The 9,789-nt window shown below is 66.3% G+C and overlaps 2 protein-coding genes across 2 annotated transcripts; one reads left to right on the top strand and one right to left on the bottom strand.

The window, feature by feature from the left end:
• Nucleotides 1–1,585: 1,585 nt before the first annotated feature.
• On the top strand, nucleotides 1,586–4,549 carry LOC135329627 (uncharacterized). The gene is made up of 6 exons (XM_064518570.1): nucleotides 1,586–1,785; nucleotides 2,331–2,413; nucleotides 2,640–2,698; nucleotides 3,049–3,222; nucleotides 3,439–3,512; nucleotides 3,738–4,549. Exons 2-6 carry the CDS (start codon nucleotides 2,401–2,403, stop codon nucleotides 4,171–4,173), a joined length of 756 nt encoding a protein of 251 aa, XP_064374640.1. The 5' UTR covers nucleotides 1,586–1,785; nucleotides 2,331–2,400; the 3' UTR covers nucleotides 4,174–4,549.
• An 833-nt stretch (nucleotides 4,550–5,382) lies between these two features.
• Nucleotides 5,383–8,010, bottom strand: LOC135329628 (sodium-coupled neutral amino acid transporter 3-like). Its single transcript, XM_064518571.1, has 5 exons — nucleotides 7,811–8,010; nucleotides 7,183–7,265; nucleotides 6,898–6,956; nucleotides 6,374–6,547; nucleotides 5,383–6,157 (listed from the first exon to the last, which is right to left on the bottom strand). The coding sequence occupies exons 2-5, from the start codon at nucleotides 7,193–7,195 to the stop codon at nucleotides 6,080–6,082; spliced, it is 324 nt and encodes a 107-aa protein (XP_064374641.1). The 5' UTR covers nucleotides 7,196–7,265; nucleotides 7,811–8,010; the 3' UTR covers nucleotides 5,383–6,079.
• Nucleotides 8,011–9,789: the final 1,779 nt, after the last annotated feature.

The following is a 9,789-nucleotide window of genomic DNA, read 5'->3' on the forward strand; positions in this document are numbered from 1 at the left end:
AGCTTGTACTGCTCATTAACAAGCCCTCATTAGTGCCGTAGCCTGGACAGCAGGGCTGTTGCCTCGCTGCCCGCCGACAGCCGTGCGCCCTGAGCTCCATCCTGCAACACAACTCGCGTCCCCGAGCGCCGAGCCCCGTCCTTCGAGGCATCCGTCCCCTGGGAGGCTGCATCGCCCATGGCTGCCCCAGGGGCAACCCTCTCGCTGGGGACCCCCCAGGCCCAAAACACAGCCCCACACTCCCCCTCCTCTCCCCTCCCCGCACCCACCAGCTCCCCCAGGTCTGCCACAGGCTGCACCCCAACGGCACATCCCCAGCGACGGAGCTGGACGTATGTCTGGACCCCCGGGAGCGCACACTGCACCTCATGCACGGCTTACGCAGGGCCCAGCCCGCCCCAGAGGACGTGGCACCCCAGAGCCCACACTGGCCCAGGGGACCCTGCTGTCTGCCTAGTGCACACCTCCCCTGGGGCACTGCAGGGGCCAACACACAGCACCCATGGGCCACGGCACCCCAGGCCTTGGCCTGGCCCGGTGCAAGTCTACCCTGGGACACAGCATGGTCCAAAGCACAGCACCAAAGCAACAGAGCACCCCAGGGCCCAGATGGCAGAATGCCTGGCGTCCCATGAAGGGGTGTCCCATGGGCCCCGGTGTCCCAGCACTCAGCCTTGCCCAATGCATGGCACCCAGGGGGCCCAGCCTGGCTCAGCACGTCTCCCACAGGACACAGCATGGTGCAGGGCATGGCACCCGTGGGGCATGACTCCCTGGGGGCCAGCCTGGCCAAATGCCTGTCTCCTCCATGGCACAGCAGGCCTCAAAGCACGGTACCCATGGGGCATGGCACCCCGAGGCCCAGCCCAGGACTGTGCATGGCACCCATGGGGGGTCACCTGCATGCATATACATTATTACCCTATAAATGCATACCTCCCCCAGGGCACATCATGGCTCGATGCATGGCACCTGGACGGCACAGCACTCTGGGGCCTGGCCTGGCCCAATGCATGTCTCCACTGGTGCACAGCAGGCTTCAATGCACGGCACCCCTGGGACACGGCACCCTGGGGCCCAGCATGGCCCAACGCACAGCACCGATGCGGCACGGCACCCCAGGGCCTGGAGCTCCAACGCACCTTTCCCTTGGGGCGCAGCACGGCCCAGCTCGCAGCACCCCTGCAGCATGGCACCCCCGGGGCCCAGCCCACTACGAGGCTCATCTCCCTGGGGACACAGCAGGCTTCAGGGCACGGCACCACGGGGCACAGCCCCCCAGGGCCCAGCCCGCCCACGGGGACAGCCGCCCCGCGGCCCAGCGTCGCCCAACGCACAGCCCCCAGCGGGCACGGACCTGCGCCCAAGCGCAGCCCGATGCCCGTCTCCCCGGGGACCCGGCTGACTGCACGGCATCCCCGGGACGCGGCCCAAGGCAGCGCCCGCCCGGCCCCCCGCAACGCCCGCTCCGAGCGCGCCCCCGCGCCCCGCCGCGCCGCGCCGCGAGCGCCCCCACCCGCCAGCGGCTCTTGGCCCCGCCCCGCAGCGGCGGAGCCCGCCCAGGCCCCGCCCCCCGCCCCCCGCCCGGGCCCCGCCCCGCCCCGCGCAGCGCAGCGCAGAGCCCGCCGGCCGCCCGCGGGGAGGGAGCCGCCGCCGCCGCCGCCGCCATGGGCTGCACCGTGAGCGCCGAGGACAAGGCGGCCGCCGAGCGCTCCCGCATGATCGACAAAAACCTCCGCGAGGACGGCGAGAAGGCGGCGCGCGAGGTCAAGCTCCTGCTGCTCGGTGAGCGCCGCCCCCGCCCCGGCCGAGAGCCGCCGCGCACCGGGCCCGTCCGCGGAGCCGCTCCTCGCCCGCGGGCCCCAGGACCGCCCTGCTGCTCGGCGGCACGTCCCGTGTCCCCGGCGGTGCCGGCTCGCGGGTCCCTGCAGGGTCCCGGGGCAGCGGGGCTGGAGGCCCCTCTGGAGGTTGCCGGTCCCAGCTCGGTGCTGCCTGCAGCCTTGCTGAGGGCGCCTGCCGTCCCCTTGCGCAGGTCGCTAGCGAAGATGCTCGGCGGTGTTGGCCCCGTGGTCCCGGGGGTTGTCACTCGCGACTGGTCTCCAGCTGGGCTCGGTGCACCCTCACGACCCTCCGAGCCTGGCAGCTGAGCCAGTTTTCAACCCGCCCCACGGCCCGCTTCTCTAGCCCTCCTTTCATGGGCTTGTCCCCAGGGACGGCAGACGCTGGTCCCCGAAGCTCGCAGGGCTCCCCGGCACCACACGGGGACATTCCCTGCGCCCCCACGCCCCTGGCAAAGTGGGGCCGTGAGCAGGCCTCTTCTCCGCTTCCAGGGACTGGTACGTGAACGGCAACTATCTGGTGATCCTGGTTTCCATCATCGTTATCCTGCCCCTGGCCCTCATGAAGCAGCTCGGTAAGTCAGGGTGCCGAGGGGTTTTGGGCGCAGAGCCCACGGGTGCCGAGCACGGCACCCTGCCCGGCCCCGCGGGGCCCCGCTCCTGGAGAGCTGCAGCTGTGCCAAGGGCGACGGTGCCCCACTGTGGCAGGCAGCAGCAGGTGCGGGAGGGGTGGGGGCAGGTGGGGGCCCGGCCAGCTTGGGGGCCCTGCCCTTGCCCACCGGTGCTCTCCTCTCTCCCCAGGCTACCTGGGCTATGCCAGCGGCTTCTCCCTCAGCTGCATGGTCTTCTTCCTCATCTCGGTGAGTGCAGGGGACGTGGCCCTGGGACGTGCCGGCGTCTCGGGCCACAAAGCACCCCTTCCCGCTGCCGGGCCGGGCATCCCCTGTGCCCGCACTGGATCCCCGACTCGTCTGGAGCGTGACCACGCTCTCATGAGCATCCCTGCTGCCTGCGCTCACAGGGGCAGGGTACGGGGCAAGCCTCACCGTGGGGGACCCACATCCAGGCAGCCCCAAAAGCACGGGGGGGCTGTTGGCACCCCATGGAGGGGACATCACCAGTCAGGTGCAGTGCAGGTGGTGCTGGTGACCCCCAGCTCGGGTGGCTGTTGCTGGGGGGAGCATCACTGGGCTCTGACCATCCCCCCCAGGTCATCTACAAGAAGTTTCAGATCCCCTGTCCTCTCCCCGCGCAAGACGTGAACAGCACAGGCAGCCACAACTACACTCTGGGCAGCACCAGCAACTACCAGAACGGCTACACCGTCCTCCAGGCCCCCGATGAGGGCACTTGCTCCCCCAGGTTCTTCACCCTCAACTCCCAGGTAGGGCCCTGGTGCAAGGCCAAGGACCAAGGTGGGCTGCACCTCCGGGTTGCACTGCCTGTGGCCCTGCAGAGAGGCAGCTGCCTCTCACTAGCCTGTAGCTGGGCTGGCACACAGCCACCCAAGCCCTCTCCCTGCCATCCCCCAGAGCTCTTGGCACCTACAAGTGGTCCCGAGCCTGCTGCACTGGTGCTCAACCACCTGCCTCTCTTGCAGATGGCGTATGCCACCCCCATCATGGCCTTGATGTGCCACCCTGAGGTCCTGCCCATCTACACCGAGCTGAAGAAGTGAGTGCCAGGGAGGGGCTTGGGGCTGGGTGCCTGTGGGGAGTGAGCGGGGCCTCATCCTGCTCGCAGGGAAAGGCAGCAGGCAGATGTTCTGTGGTTGCCCAGGCATGGGACCTGCACTGAGGTACTCTAGTGCCTGGGGGTAATGGGGGATCCTGCGCAGGGCTGTCCTGCCTTCCTGCGGCTGCTCACCTCGGGCACCTCAGCATCACCCCTCCTGGCCAGGCAGCCTCAGCCCAGCTGTGTCACCTCTGGCGCTCTTCCCACCGCACTGCCCACGCCAGGCGGACATCCAGCTGTTGGGTCTGGCACCATGAGCTGTCGCGTGCACGTGGGTGTGAGGGATGGGCACACTGTGAATGACGGGCTCACTGTGAGTGCTGAGGAGAAGGCAGCTGCTGAGTGCTCCCAGATGACTGACAAGAAGGAAGGCAAGAAGGTGGCACGTGAGGTCAAGCTGCTGCTCAGTGATTACCAGCCTCACTGTGCCATTCCCAACCCCATTGGACACCTTCACCCAGCCTGGCCCCAGCCCCATTCCTGCGTGTCCCCCACCAGCAGTGGGGGACCACCGTGCCTGGGGAATCCTGCCAGTGGTGCAGGGTCCTGCTGTAGTGCCCTGGGGCTGGGCAAGGCGAGAGCAGCGTGGCCGCCATGCTGAGCTGTGGCTGGTGGGATCTCTCCCCACGGTGGTGGGCATCGCGACCAGGCTTGGTGCTGGCGGGGGGATGCCCAAGGGCAGGCCCAGGGTCAGCCCCACTGCTCGGTGGCACGTCCTGGGGTCCTCAGGGGTGCCAGCTTGGGGTACCTGCAGAGTCACAGTGTAGTTGGGCCTGGAGGCACCTCTGGAGGCTGTCTGGTCCAACTCCCCTGCTCCAGCTGGGGCAGGCTGCCCAGGCCCATGTCCTGTCATGTTTTGAAACTCTCCAAGATGGAGACTCCACAACTTCTCTGAGTAACCTGCTCCAGTGTTCCACCACCCTCACAGTGAAGGGATTTCTTTTAGTTAAGAAAACAATGAAGTTTTTGTATGTTCAGGTGGATTTTCCTGTGTTTCAGTTTGTGCCCATTGCCTCTCATCCTGTCACTGCACACCACTGAGTAGAGTTTGGCCCCATCTTCCTTACACTCTTCCTTCAGACATTTATATACATTGATTAGACTGGCCAGAGCCTTCTCTTCTCCTGGCTGAGCAGTCTCAACACTCTCAGTTTTCCTCGCATGAGAGCTACTCCAGTCCCTTACTTGTCTCTGTAGCCCTTTGCTGGACTCGCTTAAGTTGCTCCATGTCTCTTTTATGGGGGAGCCCAGAACTGGACACAGCATTCCAGGTGTGGCCTCACCAGAACTGAGTCAGGAGGAAGGATCACCTCCCTTGACCTGCTGTCAATGTTCTCCCTAATGCAGCCCAGGATACTGTTGGCTACAAGGGCATGTTGCTGGCTCATGTCCAACTTGTCCACCAGGACTTCCAGGTCCTTCTGTGCAAAGCTGCCCTCCAGCCAGTCAGCCCCCAGCCTGTCCTGATGCATGGGGTTATTCCTCCCCAGGGGCAGAGCTTTGCATTTCCCTTTGCTGAACTTCATGAGGTTCATGAACTTCATTTCTCCAGCCTGTTGAGGCCTCTCTGAATAGGACCACAACCCTCAGCCACTCCTCCCAGTTTTGTATCCTCTGCAGACTTGTCCCTGGCAAAGTGGGGCTGTGAGCAGCCCTCTCTCTGCTTCTAGGAACGGGTACGTGAACCGGTGCCTGCTCCTGGAGAGCTGCAGCTGTGCTGAGGGTGATAGTGTCAAGCGGTGGCAGGTAGGGGTGGGCATGGGGGGGGCATGTCACAGTTTGTTGTGATGTCTCAGTTTACAGGGCAGTATACTGTGTGAAACAAGCTTTATTTTTATGACCTCATTAAGTTATAAAAGCAAACAAGGGGCTAATCCCTTCTCTAGACTAAATTGTTAATTCTCTGGTTACTTAATTCACTAGTTCACTAATTTGCTAATTTGATAATTGCTAGTTGCTAATTTACACACTTAGGAGCAACAAAGTTACCTAACGGCCAGTGAGAGTACTCATCCTTCCTCCGACATCACGATGCAGGCATCTGCTGAATTGCGGTGGGAAGCATGAGAGCCTCAGCAGTCCAATTGCTGGTGGATCTGCTTCAAAGGTTGCTTGGCTGAGCTGACATATTTGCATCTTCCAGCTTGGCAGTTTGGTCATTTTAGTTACTGGGCAAGAACTTGCTTAATTCTGAAAGATTTCACTCTTCTGAGGTGAGCTTCTCTGCAGCTGCTCACCCAAGGTACCCCAGCATTGCCCCTCCTAGGAGACAGCCTCAGCACAGCCCTGGCCAAGCAGGCATCCAGCTTTCGGGCCTGGCCCCGGGGGCTGCCAAGTCCACAAGGTGCAGGTGACGGACTAACACCACTGGCCCCCACAGCCCCTCCAAGAAGAAGATGCAGTGCATTTCCAACATCTCCATCATGGTCATGTACCTGATGTATTTCCTCACTTTCTACGGTAAGCCCTGGGAGCAGTGCAGAGGACCAAAGCCCCCTCCTTGGCACTCATTTCTTCAGCTCGGTGTAGATGGGCAGGACCTCAGGGTGGCACATCAAGGCCATGATGGGGGTGGCATACGCCATCTGCAAGAGAGGCAGGTGGTTGAGCACCAGTGCAGCGGGCTTGGGACCACTTGTAGGTGCCAAGAGCTCTGGGGGATGGCAGGGAGAGGGCTTGGGTGGCTGTGTGCCAGCCCAGCTACAGGCTAGTGAGAGGCAGCTGCCTCTCTGCAGGGCCACAGGCAGTGCAACCCGGAGGTGCAGCCCACCTTGGTCCTTGGCCTTGCACCAGGGCCCTACCTGGGAGTTGAGGGTGAAGAACCTGGGGGAGCAAGTGCCCTCATCGGGGGCCTGGAGGACGGTGTAGCCGTTCTGGTAGTTGCTGGTGCTGCCCAGAGTGTAGTTGTGGCTGCCTGTGCTGTTCACGTCTTGCGCGGGGAGAGGACAGGGGATCTGAAACTTCTTGTAGATGACCTGGGGGGGATGGTCAGAGCCCAGTGATGCTCCCCCCAGCAACAGCCACCCGAGCTGGGGGTCACCAGCACCACCTGCACTGCACCTGACTGGTGATGTCCCCTCCATGGGGTGCCAACAGCCCCCCCGTGCTTTTGGGGCTGCCTGGATGTGGGTCCCCCACGGTGAGGCTTGCCCCGTACCCTGCCCCTGTGAGCGCAGGCAGCAGGAATGCTCATGAGAGCGTGGTCACGCTCCAGACGAGTCGGGGATCCAGTGCGGGCACAGGGGATGCCCGGCCCGGCAGCGGGAAGGGGTGCTTTGTGGCCCGAGACGCCGGCACGTCCCAGGGCCACGTCCCCTGCACTCACCGAGATGAGGAAGAAGACCATGCAGCTGAGGGAGAAGCCGCTGGCATAGCCCAGGTAGCCTGGGGAGAGAGGAGAGCACCGGTGGGCAAGGGCAGGGCCCCCAAGCTGGCCGGGCCCCCACCTGCCCCCACCCCTCCCGCACCTGCTGCTGCCTGCCACAGTGGGGCACCGTCGCCCTTGGCACAGCTGCAGCTCTCCAGGAGCGGGGCCCCGCGGGGCCGGGCAGGGTGCCGTGCTCGGCACCCGTGGGCTCTGCGCCCAAAACCCCTCGGCACCCTGACTTACCAAGCTGCTTCATGAGGGCCAGGGGCAGGATAACGATGATGGAAACCAGGATCACCAGATAGTTGCCGTTCACGTACCAGTCCCTGGAAGCGGAGAAGAGGCCTGCTCACGGCCCCACTTTGCCAGGGGCGTGGGGGCGCAGGGAATGTCCCCGTGTGGTGCCGGGGAGCCCTGCGAGCTTCGGGGACCAGCGTCTGCCGTCCCTGGGGACAAGCCCATGAAAGGAGGGCTAGAGAAGCGGGCCGTGGGGCGGGTTGAAAACTGGCTCAGCTGCCAGGCTCGGAGGGTCGTGAGGGTGCACCGAGCCCAGCTGGAGACCAGTCGCGAGTGACAACCCCCGGGACCACGGGGCCAACACCGCCGAGCATCTTCGCTAGCGACCTGCGCAAGGGGACGGCAGGCGCCCTCAGCAAGGCTGCAGGCAGCACCGAGCTGGGACCGGCAACCTCCAGAGGGGCCTCCAGCCCCGCTGCCCCGGGACCCTGCAGGGACCCGCGAGCCGGCACCGCCGGGGACACGGGACGTGCCGCCGAGCAGCAGGGCGGTCCTGGGGCCCGCGGGCGAGGAGCGGCTCCGCGGACGGGCCCGGTGCGCGGCGGCTCTCGGCCGGGGCGGGGGCGGCGCTCACCGAGCAGCAGGAGCTTGACCTCGCGCGCCGCCTTCTCGCCGTCCTCGCGGAGGTTCTTGTCGATCATGCGGGAGCGCTCGGCGGCCGCCTTGTCCTCGGCGCTCACGGTGCAGCCCATGGCGGCGGCGGCGGCGGCGGCTCCCTCCCCGCGGGCGGCCGGCGGGCTCTGCGCTGCGCTGCGCGGGGCGGGGCGGGGCCCGGGCGGGGGGCGGGGGGCGGGGCCTGGGCGGGCTCCGCCGCTGCGGGGCGGGGCCAAGAGCCGCTGGCGGGTGGGGGCGCTCGCGGCGCGGCGCGGCGGGGCGCGGGGGCGCGCTCGGAGCGGGCGTTGCGGGGGGCCGGGCGGGCGCTGCCTTGGGCCGCGTCCCGGGGATGCCGTGCAGTCAGCCGGGTCCCCGGGGAGACGGGCATCGGGCTGCGCTTGGGCGCAGGTCCGTGCCCGCTGGGGGCTGTGCGTTGGGCGACGCTGGGCCGCGGGGCGGCTGTCCCCGTGGGCGGGCTGGGCCCTGGGGGGCTGTGCCCCGTGGTGCCGTGCCCTGAAGCCTGCTGTGTCCCCAGGGAGATGAGCCTCGTAGTGGGCTGGGCCCCGGGGGTGCCATGCTGCAGGGGTGCTGCGAGCTGGGCCGTGCTGCGCCCCAAGGGAAAGGTGCGTTGGAGCTCCAGGCCCTGGGGTGCCGTGCCGCATCGGTGCTGTGCGTTGGGCCATGCTGGGCCCCAGGGTGCCGTGTCCCAGGGGTGCCGTGCATTGAAGCCTGCTGTGCACCAGTGGAGACATGCATTGGGCCAGGCCAGGCCCCAGAGTGCTGTGCCGTCCAGGTGCCATGCATCGAGCCATGATGTGCCCTGGGGGAGGTATGCATTTATAGGGTAATAATGTATATGCATGCAGGTGACCCCCCATGGGTGCCATGCACAGTCCTGGGCTGGGCCTCGGGGTGCCATGCCCCATGGGTACCGTGCTTTGAGGCCTGCTGTGCCATGGAGGAGACAGGCATTTGGCCAGGCTGGCCCCCAGGGAGTCATGCCCCACGGGTGCCATGCCCTGCACCATGCTGTGTCCTGTGGGAGACGTGCTGAGCCAGGCTGGGCCCCCTGGGTGCCATGCATTGGGCAAGGCTGAGTGCTGGGACACCGGGGCCCATGGGACACCCCTTCATGGGACGCCAGGCATTCTGCCATCTGGGCCCTGGGGTGCTCTGTTGCTTTGGTGCTGTGCTTTGGACCATGCTGTGTCCCAGGGTAGACTTGCACCGGGCCAGGCCAAGGCCTGGGGTGCCGTGGCCCATGGGTGCTGTGTGTTGGCCCCTGCAGTGCCCCAGGGGAGGTGTGCACTAGGCAGACAGCAGGGTCCCCTGGGCCAGTGTGGGCTCTGGGGTGCCACGTCCTCTGGGGCGGGCTGGGCCCTGCGTAAGCCGTGCATGAGGTGCAGTGTGCGCTCCCGGGGGTCCAGACATACGTCCAGCTCCGTCGCTGGGGATGTGCCGTTGGGGTGCAGCCTGTGGCAGACCTGGGGGAGCTGGTGGGTGCGGGGAGGGGAGAGGAGGGGGAGTGTGGGGCTGTGTTTTGGGCCTGGGGGGTCCCCAGCGAGAGGGTTGCCCCTGGGGCAGCCATGGGCGATGCAGCCTCCCAGGGGACGGATGCCTCGAAGGACGGGGCTCGGCGCTCGGGGACGCGAGTTGTGTTGCAGGATGGAGCTCAGGGCGCACGGCTGTCGGCGGGCAGCGAGGCAACAGCCCTGCTGTCCAGGCTACGGCACTAATGAGGGCTTGTTAATGAGCAGTACAAGCTGGCCCAGTGTCCCGGGCGTCGAATAGGGCCTGGGTGCCAGTGGGATGAAGGCAGCAATGGATGCCTGCGGAGGGGGAGAGAGGCCGGGGCATCGGGGCTCTGGGCCTGGGAAGGGGTCCGGCAGGCGCCCGCAGGGCCCCCGGCCTCGGCTGCAGGACCCCCCTGCCCGTGGCAGGGTGGCCTGGCCGGGGGCT

Source organism: Dromaius novaehollandiae, chromosome 12 (genome assembly GCF_036370855.1).
Source record: "Dromaius novaehollandiae isolate bDroNov1 chromosome 12, bDroNov1.hap1, whole genome shotgun sequence".
Lineage (NCBI taxonomy): Eukaryota > Metazoa > Chordata > Aves > Casuariiformes > Dromaiidae > Dromaius > Dromaius novaehollandiae.

Coding starts and splice junctions, on each gene's coding strand:
- LOC135329627 (XM_064518570.1), top strand. Junction 3,223..3,438: donor TCTTCACCCTCAACTCCCAG/GTAGGGCCCTGG, acceptor CCTCTCTTGCAG/ATGGCGTATGCCACCCCCAT. Junction 3,513..3,737: donor ATCTACACCGAGCTGAAGAA/GTGAGTGCCAGG, acceptor CCTCCTGGCCAG/GCAGCCTCAGCCCAGCTGTG.
- LOC135329628 (XM_064518571.1), bottom strand. Junction 6,548..6,897: donor TGGTCTTCTTCCTCATCTCG/GTGAGTGCAGGG, acceptor CATCCCCCCCAG/GTCATCTACAAGAAGTTTCA. Junction 6,158..6,373: donor TCTTCACCCTCAACTCCCAG/GTAGGGCCCTGG, acceptor CCTCTCTTGCAG/ATGGCGTATGCCACCCCCAT.